Source organism: Macaca fascicularis, chromosome 14, assembly GCF_037993035.2.
Source record: "Macaca fascicularis isolate 582-1 chromosome 14, T2T-MFA8v1.1".
Classification (NCBI taxonomy): Eukaryota; Metazoa; Chordata; class Mammalia; order Primates; family Cercopithecidae; genus Macaca; species Macaca fascicularis.
In genome coordinates this window covers 12,017,878-12,038,287 of record NC_088388.1, presented here as the reverse complement: position 1 = coordinate 12,038,287, position 20,410 = coordinate 12,017,878, and the positions used below count along the sequence as shown (strand labels likewise).

At 53.1% G+C, this 20,410-nt stretch overlaps 2 protein-coding genes across 7 annotated transcripts; one reads left to right on the top strand and one right to left on the bottom strand.

Moving 5' to 3' along the window:
• Window positions 1-161: 161 nt before the first annotated feature.
• On the top strand, window positions 162-16,107 carry BEST1 (bestrophin 1). Of its 6 annotated transcripts, XM_005577603.5 has the most exons (11): window positions 162-235; window positions 1,585-1,772; window positions 5,709-5,803; window positions 6,319-6,552; window positions 7,452-7,606; window positions 7,994-8,071; window positions 8,765-8,917; window positions 10,858-10,938; window positions 11,248-11,399; window positions 13,928-14,566; window positions 15,743-16,107. In XM_005577603.5, exons 2-11 carry the CDS (start codon window positions 1,621-1,623, stop codon window positions 15,759-15,761), a joined length of 1,758 nt encoding a protein of 585 aa, XP_005577660.2. In that variant the 5' UTR covers window positions 162-235; window positions 1,585-1,620; the 3' UTR covers window positions 15,762-16,107. The 6 variants fall into 6 exon arrangements, with proteins under 6 accessions (XP_005577660.2, XP_015289622.2, XP_073869530.1 ...); XM_015434136.4 differs by lacking the exon at window positions 7,994-8,071; XM_074013429.1 differs by lacking the exon at window positions 13,928-14,566.
• Window positions 16,108-16,210: 103 nt separating this feature from the next.
• On the bottom strand, window positions 16,211-19,259 carry FTH1 (ferritin heavy chain 1). The gene is made up of 4 exons (XM_015434164.2): window positions 18,940-19,259; window positions 17,015-17,161; window positions 16,629-16,754; window positions 16,211-16,537 (listed from the first exon to the last, which is right to left on the bottom strand). The coding sequence occupies exons 1-4, from the start codon at window positions 19,051-19,053 to the stop codon at window positions 16,373-16,375; spliced, it is 552 nt and encodes a 183-aa protein (XP_015289650.1). The 5' UTR covers window positions 19,054-19,259; the 3' UTR covers window positions 16,211-16,372.
• Window positions 19,260-20,410: the final 1,151 nt, after the last annotated feature.

Sequence of the window (20,410 nt, the reverse complement as noted above, 5' to 3'; positions counted from 1 at the left end):
GCCATGGCCAGGCTGTGCTGGCCGTTGCTTCTGAGCAGATTACAAGGAGGGACCGAGACAAGGACTCCTTTGTGGAGGCCCTGGCTTAGGGAGTCAAGTGACGGCTCAGCACTCACATGGGCAGTGCCAGCCTCTAAAAGTGGGCAGGGGCACTGGCCAGAGAGTCCCAGGGAGTCCCACCAGCCTAGTGGCCCGACCTTCTGTGGGATCACCGGATCCACCTGGAACCCCACCTGTGAGTACAAGGTGCCCCAGGTGGACTGGGCTGGGGCTTTGAGGCCTTCAGGGTTGGAGGGCCATCTTGCATATGTGTGTGGGATGTGCACACACAGGCAGCACATGCGTGGGTGTGTGGGCACCTGTGTGTCTGTGCAAAGGCCCTGAGGTGGGAATGAGCTTGGTGTGCATCAGGCACAGCCAGCCAGTGTGGCTGCAGCAAAACACATAGGGAAAGAATGGAAGGGACATCAATCACTGCTTCAGTAAATTTTCATCGAGCGCCTTCTATGAGAACACAAGAGGAGATTCCATTGTGAGGAGGAAACAGGCAGTAAACAGGCAGATATCCTGTATAATTTCAAGTAGTGATAAGTGCTCTCTAGAAATGTCAAGCAAGGTGAGGAGACAGAGAGCACCGGCAGCAGTGGGCTCTATTTCCAGGTAGGATGGTTGGGAACATTCTTTCTAAAGGGAACCTGGAGTGGGAAGGAGCCATGCGGGTACCTCAGGAAGACCTTCCTCCAGGCAGGAAGATCAGCAGGTGGAAAGGCCCTGGAGCCACCATTCAGTAAACATCGTTTGAGCATCTCTACCAGCTAGGTTCCGTTGTGGGAATGGGAATATGGTGGTGGACAGGGCTGCCTGGTGCCTTCCATACTTCTCACACTAGAGTGGTTGAGCGAGCTTAGGAGTAATGAACAAGATGGGCTGAGAACACTGCCTAGCCCAGGGACTTAAGCTTAGTGTGTAGACATTACTGCTGTTACTGCCTTTGTCATTGTACAAATTATTTATTTATTTATTTATTTATTTATTTTTAGACAGAGTTTTTGCTCTTGTTGCCCAGGCTGGAGTGCAATGGCGCGATCTCAGCTCACTGCAGCCTCCACCTGCTGGTTCAAGCGATTCCCCTGCCTCAGCCTCCTGAGTAGCTGGGATTACAGGCACCCACACCACGCCTAGATAATTTTTTGTATTTTTAGTAGAGACGGGGTTTCACCATGTTACCCAGGCTGGTCTCGAACTCCTGACCTCAGGTGATCCACCCGCCGCAGCTTCCCAAAGTGCTGGGATTATACACATGAGCCACCGTGCCCAGTGATTACAGAAAGTTAAAGGCACATGGCAATGCACATGCCTATCTACATCTTCTCCTGCCAAAGCAATGGGTAGCCTCTAGGCTCACTTTCTTGGGTTTCCACCTTCAACAGGCAGTCAGAGCTGGCAGGGCCTTGGAGACCACTTCATCCACCTCCCAGGGTCCCTATGGGAGAGTTGAGGCCCAGAGCAGGGAAGGGTCCTGACAGGCTCTGACCAGGGTCTCTGATCCCTACCAACCCCCAAATCCGTGTCCCTCTCTACTAGGACCCAAGCCCACCTGCTGCAGCCAAGTGCCTGGCCATGACCATCACCTACACGAGCCAAGTGGCTAATGCCCGCTTAGGCTCCTTCTCCCGCCTGCTGCTGTGCTGGCGGGGCAGCATCTACAAGCTGCTGTATGGCGAGTTCTTCATCTTCCTGCTCTGCTACTACATCATCCGCTTTATTTATAGGTAAAGCTGGCAGGGCTGGGGTGGGGGGCCTGGGAGGGATGTGGCGGGGGCTGAGAGCTCCTGGGGGCCTCCCAGCCTGCTCAGGGGCCAATGCACCAGTTCACTACAAGACTAAGCTGAGCTCCTGACCAGGTCCTGGGCACTGGAGCTGAGGCTGGGGCTGGGGGCTGGGGAGAGAAAAGAAGTCAGACTGAGAGGCTGCTCAACCCAGGCCAGAAGGGTTTTAGCCACCCTTCCTCCAACCCCAGGAGGAGCCCTGGAGCCCAGAATTTGTCTGGTGCCACTCAACTGGCCTGTTTTATTGAATCCCACACAGACTCATAGGTCCACATGGTACACTGAGAGAGAGAGAGAAAGAGATAGAAAGAGAGAGAGAGAGAGAGAGTCTCACTGTGTTGTCCAGGCTGGTCTCGAACTCCTAAGCTCAAGCAATCCCCCTGCCTTAGCCTCCCAAGGTGCTGGGATTACAGGTGTGAGCTACTGCGCCTGGTCAACCACATGGTACTTTTTTTTCTTTTTTTTTTTTTTTGAGACAGGGTCTCACTTTCAGCTCTACAGTAGAGGTCAGTTTCTGAGAGGTAGAGTCTTACCTGCTAGGGCAGTGGTCTCTCTTGGGGTTGAAGGGAGGTCCAAGGGATGGGGCCTGCATGGAAGAGATTTTTTTTTTTTTGAGATGGAGTCTCGCTCTGTTGCCCAGGCTGGAGTACAGGGGCACGATCTCGGCTCACTGCAACTTCTGCCTCCTGGGTTCAAGTGATTTCTGGCTGTTTTGTATTTTTACAGCCTGCACTCCAGGCTGGAGTGCAGTGGGGGCGATCTTGGCTCACTGTAACCTCTACCTCCCAGGTTCAAGCGATTCTTCCGCCTTAGCCTCTTGAGTAGCTGGAATTATAAGCACACATCACCACGCCTGGCTAATTTTTTTTTTCTGTATTTTTAGTGGAGACGGGGTTTCATCATGTTGGCCAGGCTGGTCTTGAACCCCTGACCTCAAGTGATCCACCCATCTCGGCCTCCCAAAGTGCTGGGATTACAGGTGTCAGCCACTGTGCCCAGTCCACATGGTTCATTTTTTAAAAATTATTTTTTAATTAAAATGTATATCTAAGGCCAGTAGCAGTGACTCATGTCTGTAATCCCAGCACTGTGAGAGGCCAAAGTGGGGGGAATCACTTGAGCCTGGGAGTTCAGAATGGGCAATATAGTGAGACCCCATCTCTATCAAAAATTTTAAAAAGTAGCTGGGAGTGGTGGCATTTGCCTGTGGTGCCAGCTACTTGGGAGGCTGAGGCGGGCGGATCATGAGGTCAGGAGTTCAAGACCAGCCTGGCCAACATAGTGAAACCCTGTCTCTACTAAAAATACAGAAATTAGCCGAGTGTGGTGGCACGTGCCTGTAGTCCCAGCTACTCGGGAGAATGAGGCAGGAGAATTGCTAGAGCCCGGGAGGCAGAGGTTGCAGTGAGCCGAGACCATGCCATCGTACTCCAGCCTAGGTGACAGAGTAAGACTCCATCTAAAAAAAAAATCAAAAAATGATCTGGTCGTGGTGACTTATGCCTGTAGTCCCACCCAGCTTCTCAGGAGGCTGAAGCAGGAGGATTGTTTGAGCCCAGGAGGTTGAGGCTGCAGTAGGTCATGATTGTGCTACTGTACTCGAGCCTGGGTAACAGAGCAAGATCCTATCTCAAAACAAACAAACAAACAAACAAAAACCAATAAACCAAAAACATTTACCTAAACAATAAAATAGAGGACAGATATAATCAGAATATATGACAGCATTTTAAACTGAAAAAGCACTAATGACTACAATGGATTATAAAACATCAAATACATAAAATTCTTGAGTTCCTTATAATACCAATAAGAAAGCACATTGGTCTTTGGTTTTTACTTGGGCACCAATGCATGCTGAAAAAAGTCAGACTTCATTTTTTTTTTTTTTTTTTGAGACAGAGTCTCGCTCTGTGGCCCAGGCTGGAGTGCAGTGGCCGGATCGCAGCTCACTGCAAGCTCCGCCTCCCGGGTTTACGCCATTCTCCTGCCTCAGCCTCCCGAGTAGCTGGGACTACAGGCGCCCGCCACCTCGCCCGGCTAGTTTTTTGTATTTTTTAGTAAAGACGGGGTTTCACCGTGTTAGCCAGGATGGTCTCGATCTCCTGACCTCGTGATCCGCCCGTCTCAGCCTCCCAAAGTGCTGGGATTACAGGCTTGAGCCACCGCGCCCGGCCTAGACTTCATTTTTTTTTTTTTTTTTTTTTTTTTTGAGACGGAGTCTCGCTCTGTCACCCAGGCTGGAGTGCAGTGGCCGGATCTCAGCTCACTGCAAGCTCCGCCTCCCGGGTTCACGCCATTCTCCTGCCTCAGCCTCCCGAGTAGCTGGGACTACAGGCGCCCGCCACCTCGCCCGGCTAAGTTTTTGTATTTTTAGTAGAGACAGGGTTTCACTGTGTTAGCCAGGATGGTCTCGATCTCCTGACCTCGTGATCCGCCCGTCTTGGCCTCCCAAAGTGCTGGGATTACAGGCTTGAGCCACCGCGCCCGGCCCTAGACTTCATTTTTTAGAGCGGTTTTAGGTTCACAGCAAAATTGAGCAGAAGGTAGAGTTCTCATGTGTTTCTTTGCTCCTCCCCCTGCCCCCAGCCTCCCCACTATCAACACCCCCACACTACAGTGGCAGATTTATTACAATCCCTGAACACACATTGACACATCACCATCACCCAAAGTTCATAGCGTACAGCAGGGTTCAGTCTTGGGGCTGTACATTCCATGGGTTGGATAAATGTGTAATGATGTCTCCGCCATGGCAGCATCAGGCAGAGCAGTTTCACTGCTCTAACAAAATCCTCTGTCTGCCTATTCACCCCTCTCGTTAAAGCCAAACACTCTGTTTCTTTTTAGAGACAGGGTCTTGCTCTGTCACCCAGGCTGAAGTGCAATGGCAATCACAGCCCATTGCAGCTTCCAACTCCTGGGCTGAAGTGATCCTCCTACCTCAGCCTCCAGTGGCTAGGACTGCAGGCATATGGCCATCACACCCAGCTAATTTTTTTTTTTTTTTTTTTTTTTTTTTGAGACGGAGTCTCGCTCTGTCGCCCAGGCTGGAGTGCAGTGCTGCCATCTCGGCTCACTGCAAGCTCCGCCTCCCGGGTTCACACCATTCTCCTGCCTCAGCCTCCCGATTGGCTGGGACTACAGGCACCCACCACCACCCCGGGCTAATTGTATTTTTAGTAGAGACGAGATTTCACCGTGTTAGCCAGAATGGTCTTGATCTCGTGACCTCATGATCTGCCCGCCTTGGCCTCCCAAAGTGCTGGGACACCCAGCTAATTTTTTGTAGAGATGGGGTCTTGCTATGTTGCCCAGGCTGGTCTTGAATTCCTGGTCCTGCCTCAGCCTCCCAGAGCTCTGGGATTACAGGCGTGAACCACCGTGCCCGGCCCAAACACTCTGTTTTGGCCTGCTTTTAAAAACTGACCCCTGGCTGCGTTCAAAGGGTCAGGGTGTCTGAAACTGGCCTCTGCAGCAGGACCTGAACTACACATCTCCCAGTGGCCAGTGTGAGGATTCTCCCCACAAGAAACCACTGGAGGGGGCCTCCTCTAGCCTGTCTGGGTTAGGGGCTGCACAAGGAGCATCATGGACCTGGCTCAGGCCTCAGGAGGGGACCTGGGCTGGGGAAAATGTGGACAGCATCGAGGCAGTCCCATTCCTGCAGTAAGTCATGATTGTGCCACTGCACTCGAGCCTGCGTAAGAGAGCAAGATAAAACCAAAAACATGTATCTAAACAATAAAATAGAGGACAGATATAATCACAGAATATATGACAGCATTTTAAATTGAAAAAGGGCCGGGCTAGACCTGGGGACAGTCTCAGCCATCTCCTCGCTGCGTCCACACATGTCCACCCCACACCCACCCCCAGGCTGGCCCTCACAGAAGAGCAACAGCTGATGTTTGAGAAGCTGACTCTGTATTGCGACAGCTACATCCAGCTCATCCCCATTTCCTTCGTGCTGGGTGAGTTCCCCCTTCTGGCTGTTCTGGGTCCCCGTGGCCGCCCAGGCTCCAGACAGGCCAGGGGAGGACCACGAGGAGCTGAGGCAAGGGGCTGTCGTGGGGGAAGCGGGGACGCCAGCGGCAGGTCGGCGCCTCTCTGTAGTTCAGGGAAAGGTGCGGACTGCAGCCAGAGAGACTGAAGTTAGACGTTAGGTAAGACGTCCTGCTGCTAGCAATGAAAACCCCATTTTCTGAGGGAAGCGCTGACATCATGGTCCCTGGAGCCCCTGCGCGGGAGGGGAGGGTGTCTGGAGGATTTCTGGGACCAGCAGGGGGCCCCCCGGGAGACAGAACCCTTGGAGCTCTCGCGCCTCCATGAGAGGCTCTGCCTGCCTCCCGCTCCTGAGCGCCTTCCAGGAGGGTTGGGGGCTAGGCCCGCTCGCAGCAGAAAGCTGGAGGAGCCGAGGCATCACCTGGCGCTGGGCCCTGGGCTCTGGCCGCAGCCTGGCCCCTCGCCCCTCGCCCCTCCTGCCCAGGCTTCTACGTGACGCTGGTCGTGACCCGCTGGTGGAACCAGTACGAGAACCTGCCGTGGCCCGACCGCCTCATGAGCTTGGTGTCGGGCTTCGTGGAAGGCAAGGACGAGCAAGGCCGGCTGCTGCGGCGCACGCTCATCCGCTACGCCAACCTGGGCAACGTGCTCATCTTGCGCAGCGTCAGCACCGCGGTCTACAAGCGCTTCCCCAGCGCCCAGCACCTGGTGCAAGCAGGTGGGCTGATCCGGGGCAACGGGGCGGATGAGGCGGAGCCAGGGGCCATGATGGGCTCCGCAACAATGGAAGATGGGTGGAGCCAAAGTCCCCCGGACTCGGGGGATTGGGTGAAGCCAGGAGTGGGGTGGGGTCAAGATTTGGGGGTCCAATTGGGCGGGACAGAGTCAGGTGTCTGAAGGTGGGGCGAGGCCAGGAGCCCACCCTCCGAGAGTAGGTGTCTGAGGACCCTTGAGAGATAATGGAAAGAAGGGTGATGGCTTGGGAACTGATGAGATACTAGGGTCTACCTCCCTCTGCCCTTGCCCCTTCTGATCTCCGGTTTCCACTCTGGAGGTATGGGACATTGGTCTCTGACTCCCCCTCAGCCTTGCCTGAACTGGTCCTGGTTAATAAGACAGATCCAGGCTAGGCGTGGTGGCTCTCGCCTGTAACCCCAGCGCTTTCGGAGGCGAAGGTGGGAAGATCGCTTGAGCCCAGGAGTTTGAGACGCCCCTGAGCAACGTAGGGAGACCCCCATCTCTACAAAAACATTAAAAATTAGCAGGGCATAGTGGCTTGTGCCTGTAGTCTGAGGCTGAGTATCGGGAGGCTGAGGTAGGAGGATCACTTGAGCCCAGGAATTCCAGGCTGCAGTGAGCTAGGATCGCATCACTGCATTCCAACCTAGGTGACAGAGCCAGACCCAGTCTCTGGAAATAAATAAATACCCTGCCCACATGCTCAGCCCAGAATAGCACATAGTAGGTGCTCAGAAATATTGTTGTTGTTGAAAGAAAGAAGATGGCAAAGGAGTGCTGAGGTTCCTATAGGTCAGCAGGTCCTGGCCTGGCCACCGGATGCCAGCCATCCCTTCTGCAGGTTCTCCCACCCACCGCTTTCTTCACTCCACTCTGCAGGCTTTATGACCCCGGCAGAACACAAGCAGTTGGAGAAGCTGAGCTTACCACACAACATGTTCTGGGTGCCCTGGGTGTGGTTTGCCAACCTGTCAATGAAGGCGTGGCTTGGAGGTCGAATCCGGGACCCTATCCTGCTCCAGAGCCTGCTGAACGTGAGTCCACTATGCAGACAGAGCTGCCGCGGAGTGGGAAGGGTTGTGGTCCACAGGAAACAAGGTTTCCTGCAAAGAAAAGGCTCGAGCTCCTGAGAGTCTTCCCAGAGCCTGAAGTGGGGTTGCAGAATCTTTTCCAACAGCGTTCCCCAGCCCGAGGTGGTCCCTCCTCAGATGCCCCTCCTTCCTCTCTGAGTCTGTGAGGTCCTGGTTCTTTTTTGATAGATGAGGAAGCTGAGACACAAAGAGGTTTAGTGAGCTGCCCATGACCACACAGCCAGGAATGGACCATGAGTACCAGGCCCTGGTACTTGGAGAAGAGTGGGGGTGAGCCCAGGGTGGGGGCAGGTGGTGTTCAGAACCCCATCCCTCCCTGCTGCCCCCCAGGAGATGAACACCTTGCGCACTCAGTGTGGACACCTGTATGCCTACGACTGGATTAGTATCCCACTGGTGTATACACAGGTGAGGACTAGGCTGGCAAGGCTGCCCTTTTGGGAAACTGAGGCTGGAAGGACCAAGGAAGCAGCTGGGATGGGAAGGGCTCACCTAGAGGCTGAGTAAGTGGCTCCCCCAGGAGTTGGGTCCGCACTTTGAAGTTGGGTCTAGACTTTGAAGTGCCGAGTTCTTAGAGACCAGGCTCCTGCCTGACGCAGTCCAGTAGGGGTGGTGTGATTATCCCCATTTTAAAGAGAGGTTGGCCAGGCGCAGTGGCTCACGCCTGTAATCCCAGCATGTTGGGAAGCTGAGGCAGGTGGATCACCTGAGGTCAGGAGTTCAAGACCAATCTGGCCAACATGGCAAAACCCCATGTCTACTAAAAATACAAAAATTAGCTGGGCATGGTGGCGCATGCCTGTAATCCCAGCTACTTGGGAGGCTGAGGCAGGAGAATTGCTTGAACCCGGGAGGCGGAGGTTGCAGTGAGTGAAGATCGCACCACTGCACTCCAGCCTGGACGACAGAGCAAGACTCTGTCTCAAACAAACAAACAAAAAAAGGGGGGCGGTTAACAGAGACTCTAAGTCACGTGAGTGTGCAAGTCAGAACAAGGCCTCGGTCTCCTGTCTCAGACTCCCAGCCCCGGGAGCATCCTGATTTCAGGGTTCCCACCTAGTCCGTTGCTGCTGCACCCTCCTCCTCCTTGTCCTCTTCCAGGTGGTGACTGTGGCAGTGTACAGCTTCTTCCTGACTTGTCTAGTTGGGCGGCAGTTTCTGAACCCAGCCAAGGCCTACCCTGGCCATGAGCTGGACCTCGTTGTGCCCGTCTTCACATTCCTGCAGTTCTTCTTCTATGTTGGCTGGTTGAAGGTGAGCCTCTCCAGGGCCCCTCTCGGCTGGAGGCATGGCCAGAGGGGTCATGGCCAGCAGCTGCCTGAGACGAGGACGCATTGTCAGGAAAGGAAGGTCTCATGGGTAGAAAGCAGCGAGCAGGGCCCCGACCACAGCCCTCTGGTCTGCACATTCCCATGTTGTTACATATGAGGAAACTGAGACTCCAGCGGGGCCTTCTTGAGGCCTGAGTCTGCTTCCAAGGCTGCACCCAAGGCCCAGACTTAGCAGCTTGAGGGACAAGGAGAGCTCAGTCAGTCTAACCATTTGCTGCTCCCTCAAGAGAATATTCTTTTTTTTTTGAGACGGAGTCTGGCTCTGTTGCCCAGGCTGGAGTGCAGTGGCCGGATCTCAGCTCACTGCAAGCCCCGCCTCCCGGGTTCACGCCATTCTCCTGCCTCAGCCTCCCGAGTAGCTGGGAGTACAGGCACCCGCCACCTCGCCCGGCTAATTTTTTTTGTATTTTAGTAGAGACGGGGTTTCACCGTGTTAGCCAGGATGGTCTCGATCTCCTGAACTCGTGATCCGCCCGTCTCGGCCTCCCAAAGTGCTGGGATTACAGGCTTGAGCCACTGCGCCCGGCCTGAGAATATTCTTGAAACGTTTGTCCAGAGAATAGGGGAATTCATGGAATCGGAGTGGCAGTGGCAGGCCCTGCTGGTGAGGACACTTCTCATCTCTGCTTAAAACAAAGCCGTGAGGCCAGGTGCCGCGGCTCATGCCTGTAATCCCAACACTTTAGGAGGCCGAGGCGGGTGGATCACCTGAGGTCAGGAGTTTGAGACCAGCCTGACCAACATGGTGAAACTCCGTCTCTACTAAAAATACAAAAATTAGCCAAGCGTGGTGGTGCACACCTGTAATCCCAGCTACTTGGGAGGCTGAGGCAGGAGGATCGCTTGAACCCCGGAGTCAGAGGTTGCAGTGAGCTGAGATCGCACCACTGCACTCCAGCCTGGGCAAAAGAATGAAACTCCGTCTCAAACAACAACAACAACAACCACCACCACCACCACCACACACACACACAAAAGCCCTAAGGTTCACTAGCCTCTGCCCTTTACAAGGCAAATTGGTACCACCTCTCCTTATTCAAGATGCCTGTTGGGGTGTCTTGTTCCTCACCTCGAGTGGCTTGTCCAGGTATTCCCTCCCACCACAGCCAGTACGCCAAACAGGAGTTCTCAATCCCAGTTTTCTCTCCAACTCTTTATCTTTCCTTCCTTCTGTTGCCCACCCACTTCTCTCCCTTCCTACCTTCCTTTATTTTTTGGTAGTGGGGGTGTAAGTCTCCATCTCTGCCCTTCCTGTTGCTGTGACACACACACACACACACACACACACATGCATTCCTATTCCTCTAAATTCTCCCTGCCCCCCAGTTATCTTTGGTTTCTACAGATCAAAACAAATCACACTTTTATGCTTGAAATTCTCCAAGGTGCCCCAGTGGCCTGTAAGATGTCCCCTGGACCCCGAAGGCAGAGGCGTGCCACCTCTTCGGGGCTTTGTTAGGGCATTTTAGAGATTGCTATCCAGGAATCTGCCCACCTAGACGGCCCTTTAGTTCAGCCCAGCTTCAGTATATATCTTTGTTGCAGGAATGAATAAAATTATGCAACTCCAGGTAAGATACATGAGGTGAGATAAAGGTGATGACTCAGCCGAGTGATACACTCAGGGACAACTGTGGGTGCTCAGGGAAGGACTGGCTCAGGAGAGTTAGAGGGGCTGTGTCCAGAAGTGTGTGGGTGCCCACAGGTGTGGGGGGCTGGAGCCCTAAACTCTGGCTTTGAAGACAGTGGTCAGGCAGGAAGGGCATCATGTGGTGTGGAAATGGCAGCAGCTGAGGTTTAAGTGGGGAGGCTGGCTTTGAGGAGTCCTGCCTGAGGGTTTACAGAGCCTCACCTGTCCCCAAGGTGGCAGAGCAGCTCATCAACCCGTTTGGAGAGGACGATGATGATTTTGAGACCAACTGGATTGTCGACAGGAATTTGCAGGTATGGGGAGAGGGAGAGAGGCCATACCATGGACCTTCCCCACAGTGGACCCAAAGAGAGGACCCCACTGTTCTGTAGGGAGGTCTCACAGTGAATGATCACCCCTTCCCCTCCTCGCTCCTGCAGCCATTCACTCACAGGATTCTCACCTCAATCTTTGAGGCTGCAGGCAGGCACCCATCTCCCCATTTCACAGACAGGGAAACTGAGGTCCAGAGAGAGGGAGAGATTCCTCCAAGTCATCAGGCACGTACAAGGTCCTGCCTGGGATGACCTTTCTGTGGGACTTCTTCTGTCCCTGGTGACCAGGTGTCCCTGCTGGCTGTGGATGAGATGCACCAGGACCTGCCTCGGATGGAGCCAGACATGTACTGGAATGAGCCTGAGCCACACCCCCCCTACACAGCTGCTTCCGCCCAGTTCCGTCGAGCCTCCTTTATGGGCTCCACCTTCAACATCAGGTGTGGCCAGTGCCAGGGCGCTGGGTGGGAAGCCCCTCCTAGTGCAGGGGTCTGCCTAGGAACTTAGAATAGCACTAGGTAATACATACTGGGTGCCTCAGTAAGTGTCAGGCACTGTACTATGCTCTTTATAAATAGTAACTATTTTTTCCTCCCAATAATTTTGGTTTGTTATCCCAAGTGTTCAGATGATTAAAGTACAGGTTCAGAAAGAGTAAGTTGCCCAAGGCCACATAGCTAGCAAATGGTGCATCTGCTACTCGAAGGACAGCCTGTGATCAATGATGCAGTGGAAGGTTAGGACCTGGCTCCTGTCATCCAGAACTATGTTTTCTTTTCTTTTTGAGACAGAGTCCCGCTCTGTCACCCAGGTTGGAGCGCAGTGTTGTGATCTCGGCTCACTGCAACCTCCGCCTCCTGGGTTCAAGTGATTCTCCTGCCTCAGCCTCCCTAGTAGCTGGGATTACAGGTGCCCACCACCACAACCGGATAATTTTTGTACTTTTAGTAGAGACGAGGTTTCACCATGTTGGCCAGGCTGGTCTCGAACTCCTGACCAGTAATCTGCCCGCTTTGGCCTCCCAAAGTGCTGGAATTATAGGTGTCAGAACTGTGTTTTCTGATAAGCTACGGTGCTTGGATGGGAAGTGGAAGTGGGGTTCCCTGGGATGGGGAAGGGGCAGCAAACATATCCTAGCAGGCAGCCAGGCCATCACAGGTACCTCCTGAATTGACTTTGTCCTACTGAGTAAAGGGCTCAGGCCACCCACAGCAGCCAGACTTATCCTCACATAGTCCCACTTCCCTGATTCCATCTGAATCCCTCTTGAGCTGCAGTGGGCTGAAGGGCTATCCCAGCTGGTCCTTTCTCCCCAGGACAAGAGTTGAAAGTGCCTTAGAGTGTTGGGCACATGTCAGGGTTCATACTCAAGGTTTTCTTCCACAGTATCCAGTGCTGTTCTCGGCTTGTTCTTTTCTCTTTCCATTTTTTGTTTTTTTTTTTTAAACGGAGTTTTGCCCTTGTTGCCCAGGCTGGAGTGCAGTGGCACAGTCTTGGCTCACTGCAACCTCTGCCTCCCAGGTTCAAACAATTCTCCTGCCTCAGCCTCCTGAGTAGCTGGGATTACGGGTGCCTGCCACCAAGCCTGGCTAATTTTTATATTTTTAGTAGAGACAGTTTCACCATGTTGGCCAGGATGGTCTCAAACTCCTGACCTCAGGTGATCCACCCTCCTCGGCCTCCCAAAGTGCTGGGATTACAAGTGTGAGTCACCGTGCCTGGCCACTTGTTCTTTTAAGAACCAAGTATCCGGCCGGGCGCGGTGGCTCAAGCCTGTAATCCCAGCACTTTGGGAGGCCGAGACGGGTGGATCACAAGGTCAGGAGATCGAGACCATCCTGGCTAACACGGTGAAACCCCCGTCTCTACTAAAAAATACAAAAACTAGCCGGGCGAGGTGGCGGCCGCCTGTAGTCCCAACTACTCGGGAGGCTGAGGCAGGAGAATGGCGTGAACCCGGGAGGCGGAGCTTGCAGTGAGCTGAGATCCGGCCATTGCACTCCAGCCTGGGCAGCAGAGCGAGACTCCGTCTCAAAAAAAAAAAAAAAAAAAAAAAAAAGAACCAAGTATCCTACTGGACTGCAATCGAGTTTAACTAGAGTCTGTAGTTTGAGGAAGAGTTGGGAAGGTGATCAAATGAAGGCTGGAGGCTTGCTTAGGTCATAAACATTTCTGGAGGATGACTTTGAGCCCTACATGGTCTGTACCCCAGCAGCTGAAGGTTGTTGGGGGGAAAGCTGAAAACAGAACAATAAAGCATAGACCTTGTCTCCAAGGAATGCGCAATTTACGGAGGGAGCTCAAACCCAAGCCTCAAACTGTGGATACAAGGTACAAAGTACTGGACATCTAGGAAAGGGACAGAACATGGAACACAGTCACCTTTGTCTGCCTGGAGGCGGCTTCCAGCAGGGTCTGGAGCTGGGCCATGGAACATGGGAAGAATCTGAACTTGGGAAAGGGCAGGCCATACTCTGTGGTAGATAAGCTTTCCCTTGCAGGGTAAAGGTCTTGGGCTCCTGGGATGCCTGTTGCTAGGAAGCCAAATTTCCCTTTGTGGATGTCGCTCCCAGTTGGAACCACAAATCCCTGGCATTGCCCAGTCACTCATGGGCCTCATCTGAACCACTCATGCCAGGGCACCAGTGTTTCTGACTGCCTGGAGTGAGGGGGTTTTAAAGGGGAAGTGAATGATGAGGAGGGCTTTACATGCCAGGCAGGGGTGGTTGAGGGGGTTGGGTGTTAACTCTGGTCAAGAGGGAGTCAACGAACAGTGAGGTGAGCAGGGCCTGGAGGGATCACCGGGAGGTACAGGATGGATCAGGAGAGAGGTGAGAGCTGGGGTATTGTGAGGAAGATGGTGTGGCCTTGGCTTGGGCCAACCGAGAGAGAGGAGGGGGTAAGGGAGAAGGCCAGGTGTTAGTCCTTTGTCCACTGGCCCAGCCCTGCATCTCCTGCTTCTTTCCAGCCTGAACAAAGAGGAGATGGAGTTTCAGCCCAATCAGGAGGACAAAGAGGACGCTCACACTGGCATCATTGGCCGCTTCCTAGGGCTGCAGTCCCATGATCACCATCCTCCCGGGGCAAACTCAAGGACCAAACTACTGTGGCCCAAGAGGGAATCCCTTCTCCACGAGGGCCTGCCCAAAAACCACAAGGCAGTCAAACAGAACGTTAGGGGCCTGGAAGACAACAAGGCCTGGAAGCTTAAGGCTGTAGATGCCTTCAAGTCTGCCCCACTGTATCAGAGGCCAGGCTACTACAGTGCCCCACAGACGCCCCTCAGCCCCACTCCCATGTTCTTCCCCCCAGAACCATCAGTGCTGTCAAAGCTTCACAGTGTCACAGGCATAGACACCAAAGACAAAAGCCTAAAGACTGTGAGTTCTGGGGCCAAGAACAGTTCTGAATTGCTCTCAGGGAGCGATGGGGCCTTGATGGAGCACCCAGAAGTATCTCACGTGAGGAGGAAAACCGTGGAGTTTAACCTGACGGATATGCCAGAGATCCCCGAAAATCATCTCAAAGAACCTTTGGAACTATCAACAACCAACATACATGCTACACTAAAAGATCACGTGGATCCTTATTGGGCCTTGGAAAACAGGTCTGTCCTCCACCCGAACCAGGGGCACTGTATTGCCCTGTGCCCCACCCCAGCTTCCCTTGCTCTGAACCTACCCTTCCTCCACAATTTCCTAGGGTTCCATCACTGCCAGAGCACGCTGGACCTACGCCCAGCACTGGCTTGGGGTATATACTTGGCCACCTCCACAGGGATCCTAGGGAAGTGTTCGGGACCTTTTCTCACTTCACCCAAGAGCCTGGTATCACCAGGAAGACTTCTTGGGAGCAGGTGAAGGAAGCTGAGGTTGTGCTGACCGGAGTGCTGCTAGAGAACTGTCCCAGGGCTGCCAGGCCAGGCTTCGCTGAACAGATGTTATCACTGGCCCCGACTTACTTTGAGCAAGGGTAGCTGACCCAAAACCATGGGGTGGCAGTCAGCTGGATGACAGATGAACACTTCCCCATAACCATTTAGGGTAGTACCCAAGCACTATGGTGATGGTGACATTGAGGGTGTCCGGGGCCCTTAGGTCATTTTCTCACTGCCTGGGGCACCTCACCAAAATACTTCATGCTTCCTTGGGGTCAGCCCAAAGCTGTCACAAAATCAGATGTTTCCCTTTATTCCAGATTTCCTGGGCACTTTCACCCAATTGGAAACACCCCACTTCAGCCCCAATCATGAGGGAAGGAAGTATATAACTTCCCTTTTCTGGATTCTCAAGCAGTTACTTTCAGTCAGAACACCCAGCTATTGTAATTGAAAACTTAAAAGGGCAACAGTTTCAGTCTTGCTTCTAGGGCCAGACAGGAACTTGGCAAACATCTGTGGCTTGTTTAGCAAAGGATGTTATTTCAGAATCTTGTCTTGGGCTGGGTGTGGAGGCAGGCAGATCATGTGAGGTCAGGAGTTTGAGACCAACCTAGCCAACACGAAACCCTACCAAAATAATACAAAAATCAGCTGGGTGTTGTGGCATGTGCTTGTGGTCCCAACTCAGGAGGTTGAGGGGAGAATTGCTTGAACCCAGGAGGCGGAGGTTGCAGTGAGACTGAGCGACTGCACTCCAGCCTGGGCGACGGAGTGAGACCCTGTCTCAAAAAAAAAAATAAAAAAGGATCCTCTCAACCTTTGTCCTCCTACTACAACATTTTAGTATTTGAAATGAAGGTTCCTTCCATATTCACACTGTTAATTCTCTCCCATTCTCACTAGGGATGAAGCACATTCCTAACGTGCTTCCCAACGGGGATGCTTCGCCAGCCAGGTCCTCTCCGGTGTGTACACCAGCAGGACACCGATCCAGTCACAGCCATACAGCTGTCCACACTGAAGAACATGTCCTATGACAGCCTGAATCAAATGGTTAGTTTAATAGATAAAATCAGCAGTCCAGGACTACTTCAGCCTTTAATGCCTTTCATTCATAAAAATTATGAAAGCTAGACTGAACCATCGGAAACATTTAGCTCAGACACTGGATTGAGAGTCAGGAACCCTTAATCCTGTCTGAATCCAAGACAGCCATACCTCAGTATACTGCCCAAACTAAGGCGTTTAATAAATACAAATACTCTGTTTCTTTTTGATTAGTGTGATTAGAACTGAGCAACGGCACTTAAGGAATCTGGAAGATAGACTGGATAGATTTCTGATTCATCCCAAGACCTCAAAGACAACACCTGGGTACCAAATGTCTTTATTTGAAGGAATGGTACAAATCAAAGAACTTAAGTGGATGTTTTGGTACAACTTATAGAAAAGGTAAAGGAAACCCCAACATGCATGCACTGCCTTGGTGACCAGGGAAGTCACCCCATGGCTATAGGGAAATTAGCCTGAGGCTTAGCTTTCATTATCACTGTCTCCCAGGGTGTGCTTGTCAAAGAGATACTCTGCCAAGCCAGATTCGGGTGCTCCCATCTTGCGCAAGTTGGTCACGTGGTCACCCAATTCTTTGATGGCTTTCACCTGCTCATTCAGGTAATGTGTCTCAATGAAGTCACACAACTACAAAACAATGGGCAAGACAGTTAGTGGGCAGCTTTCCCAATCCCTAAGGCAAATGATTTCCTCTATTTCCTGGGTTTCCAGTACTCACATGGGGGTCATTTTTGTCAGTGGCCAGTTTGTGCAGTTCCAGTAGTGACTGATTCACATTTTTTTCCAAATGTAAAGCACACTCCATTGCATTCAGCCCGCTCTCCCAGTCGTCATAGTCTGGTTTCTGAACGAGGAGGATAGGTTAATGCATCTCTACCAACTAACCTACAAATCAGCAAGCCCGTCATCTCTAACCACCACGCTTTGGCAAAAGGGACATTACTATTTGCCTAATTTAGTTTAGATGGTAAGCCTAAAAAAACCACAAAAGGCAAAAGCCCAGTGTATCATCACTTTATAAGGGCAACTGCTAGTTTAAGTGATTTCTGATACCCAAACACGGCTAGATGATGAAGTATGACACCCCTAGGATCTTTTGTTCACCTTAATATCCTGAAGGAAGATTCGGCCACCTCGTTGGTTCTGCAGCTTCATCAGTTTCTCGGCATGTTCCCTTTCCTCATGAGATTGGTGAAGAAAGTATTTGGCAAAGTTCTTCAAAGCCACATCATCGCGGTCAAAGTAGTAAGACTGAAAGGAGAACACTGAATGTGTTATATTAGGGATCCCCAAAGACAGGTAGCTGTGATGGTCTACACTGAGGCAAGATGGTCTAGATAGTCAGCCTAGGCTTCCTTTCTCAAGGCGCAGCATGAAGGGGTCAGTGCCCAAGGAAACTGGGGGCAGATGAGCTACTGGATTGAACCCAACAGTAATCTTTCTATTCTAATAGAAAACTGAAACTTGATCCTTCAAAGTTTACTTCAAGGACTTCAAGGAACCTTTAGATTATGGGCATTGCCTGGGGCAATGTCTTAAGGCTCTGTATTAGTGCACAGAAAACTTTCATTGTCTGATGAGAGGGTGCTGGGGTACTGATCCCGCACTTAGTCCTTTTCTCCTCCCTGTTCCTGGATTAACCATCTTAAAGCATGGTTAAAACAAAGAGCTCAGGAGCCTGCCAGCTGTACCGCGATTTATTTATAAAATTAAAAACCCCTACTGGGCGCAGTGGCTCACGCCTGTAATCCCAGTACTTTGGGAGGCCGAGACGGTTGGATCACGAGGTCAGGAGACCATCCTGGCCAACATGGTGAAACCCAGTCTCTACTAAAAATACAAAAAATTAGCCGGGCGTGGTGGCGGGCACCTGTAATTCCAGTTACTCAGGAGGCTGAGGTAAGAGAATCGCTTGAACCCGGGAGGCGGAGGCTGCAGTGAGCCGAGATCGTGCCACTGCACTCCAGTCTGGGCGACAGAACAAGACTCTGTCTCAAAAAAAATAAATAAATAAAAATTTAAAACGCCCATGCAAGGTGACAAATGTGGGCAGTATGTTGATGCAAATATACTTTTAAAATACTTGTATCACAAAAATTTGATTTTCAGTTTTAGACATTTGATGTAGTCAAGTGCTTCTGAAAGGCAATGACAGTCACAGAAATACAGGCCTGTTTTCAAATCCATTTGGAACACATTCTTGGGATAGTTTGGACAATCACAAGGCAATTCTAGGAAGACTCCCACGACACTGCCTAAGACCAAGATTTGGGAAAACTGATTCCACTGATCACTGAAAAATTTATTGCCCAGTAACTGTCGGTGGACTTTATCCAAGAACTGGAGGTTCACTTAGTACGCCACACCTCTTACAGTAAGATACATAAAAGATAAAAATTAAGTTCCCTAGACGCAGGGTCAGGTGACACTTCGGTGACTGCAGAAGGGGCGATTTCTGGAGATATGCTTCAATGCAAGTGGGGCTTAGAGATAAGCAGAGCTGAGAAGTGGATAGGGCTGCTCCAGAGGGATCTGCCCACAAGATAAGCCACTTCGCGCCAGCCCCTAGGGTTTGCTGTTCGACACCGTTACCCAGCAGGCCCGCCATACCTAGGGGACTGGAGCTGGATACCTAAGCAAAAAACGCTAGGCTTCAGAGCCAACTGCCGGAGGCAGAGAAAAAGATGGGAGTGCAAAACTCCACCTTCCTAACCGCAGGATTGATCGCACGGGCTGACAGTTTTGCAAACCCAGGATTTCAGGACACCCAACTCTCCTTAAAAAAAAGAACGGTGTGCAGAGGCGGCCCCGGCCTAGGAGGGAGCCTTCCCAGCGTACAGCCGAGAAGAACCAGCTGCCCCCACTTTCTGCGCCAGAGAAGTCCTCGGAAACCTCGAGCAGCCTCCATTTTCCAGAAGGGCGCAGGGAGGCGGGGGATCCCGCGGGTGGCCACACCCCCGGCCCGCCCCAGCGCGCTCCCCGGGAACCGCGCCCGACCCCCGCCACCGCCCCGAGCCGCCCGCGCTCACCATGGACAGGTAAACGTAGGAAGCGTAGAGCTCCAGATTGATCTGGCGGTTGATGGCGGCCTCTGAGTCCTGGTGGTAGTTCTGGCGCACCTGCGAGGTGGACGCGGTCGTCATGGCGGAGGCTAAGGACAGGCGGCGGCGGCGGTGGCTGCGCGGCGCTGGAGCGGCGGCGGGGCCCTTGGGGCAGTCCGAGGACGCGGTGAAGAGGAGACGGAAGGCTGGCTATGGGCGGCCGGCCGGGATGGGGGACGAGCGCCGGGTTCCGTCCAAGCACTGTTGAAGCAGGAAACCCCGACGACTCTCGGCGAAGAACGTTTGGCGCAGCGGGTAGCTTGCGGTCTCTTATAGCGGCGGCGGCGTCAGGCCCGCCCCGGCCAATCAGCACCGCCCGCCCCGCGCCCGCTCCTTCCGGTGGGCGCGGGGCCCCGCCTGCGGTGGGGGAGGGGCGGCCGCTGGAGGCCCTCGCGCGCTCTGGCGGAGCTCGGGAGCGGGGACCGGTACTGGACTGCCTCGGGGACAGTGGTGTCGTCTCTGTGCCCCTGGGGCCCGTTTAGTGGAGTTGGAGGGAAGCTGCGAGGAGGCGCGGGAAGTCCACCTCAGAGCCCCCCGCTCTAGGTGTGCCCGGACCTTGGAACCGGCGGGGGCGGGGTGCGGGGGCGCATGGGGTGATCCTGATTTGGCTCCCATTTTCCCGAACGAGCACCCTGAGGCTCCTGGCCCGGGGCATGGTGTTAAAAATCATAGCTGCGGGGAAGCCCTTGTGACATCTTGCTGCAGATTGAGAAGGTGGAAGGTGGAGACGCGGGTCTTAACTTAGGTGGTCGAGCGCACTTTCTCTTCCTCAAGAGTCCAGGAAGGAGCGCGCTGGAGAAGTGGGGCTCACGGCGGGTTTCGGGTCCGCCCCTGCCCTTCTGATTCCGGCGACCACGTCTGCCTTTGGCTGAAAGCAAATATGGCTCCGAGTGCAGTTTCTACAACAAAGGCTGGGCGGGCCGGGTTTCCCTAGGGATGGGGACCGCCTCCCCTGGGGGTCTTGGGAGTGAGCCACCGGGGCTTCCGAGAGAATCGCTGGAGTCGCTTCGCACCCAAGGGACACATCTCGGGTTAGAAAGGAGAAGCGACGTGGATCTAAAGGCGAAGCCCATGCTGAGGCCTTTTCAAAATGGCCTCTTACCAGCCACACTCACAGGAGCTTCAGGCTTCGGCGGCCCTGTAGGACAACCCCGGGGTGTCATTGGAGAAAAGCTGACGGGGTTGATGGCGGGTGACAGGTGAAAGAGACCCCGGATGGGCGGGGCCAGTGTGTGTGGCTTGCAGTTGAGTCCCAGGCACAGGGTGGATGTGAATTTATGGGTGGCAGAGCTGGAGCTAGGCCCTGCCCCTACCTAGGTCCTGGCTTCGAGGTCCACTGTTGTGTTGCATCTTTTGACGCATCGGTGGAAGAACTATTAATTTCAGGATGCTCACAAAC

Excerpts from the sequence above, each read along its gene's own strand:
- BEST1 (XM_005577603.5), top strand. The coding sequence starts at position 1,621 with ATGACCATCACCTACACGAGCCAAGTGGCTAATGCCCGCTTAGGCTCC. Across the intron at positions 10,939-11,247 it reads TTGTCGACAGGAATTTGCAG|GTGTCCCTGCTGGCTGTGGA; the intron begins GTATGGGGAGAG and ends CCTGGTGACCAG. Across the intron at positions 11,400-13,927 it reads GGCTCCACCTTCAACATCAG|CCTGAACAAAGAGGAGATGG; the intron begins GTGTGGCCAGTG and ends GCTTCTTTCCAG.
- FTH1 (XM_015434164.2), bottom strand. The coding sequence starts at position 19,053 with ATGACGACCGCGTCCACCTCGCAGGTGCGCCAGAACTACCACCAGGAC. Across the intron at positions 17,162-18,939 it reads CCTACGTTTACCTGTCCATG|TCTTACTACTTTGACCGCGA; the intron begins GTGAGCGCGGGC and ends TTCTCCTTTCAG. Across the intron at positions 16,755-17,014 it reads TCTTCCTTCAGGATATTAAG|AAACCAGACTATGACGACTG; the intron begins GTGAACAAAAGA and ends CTCCTCGTTCAG.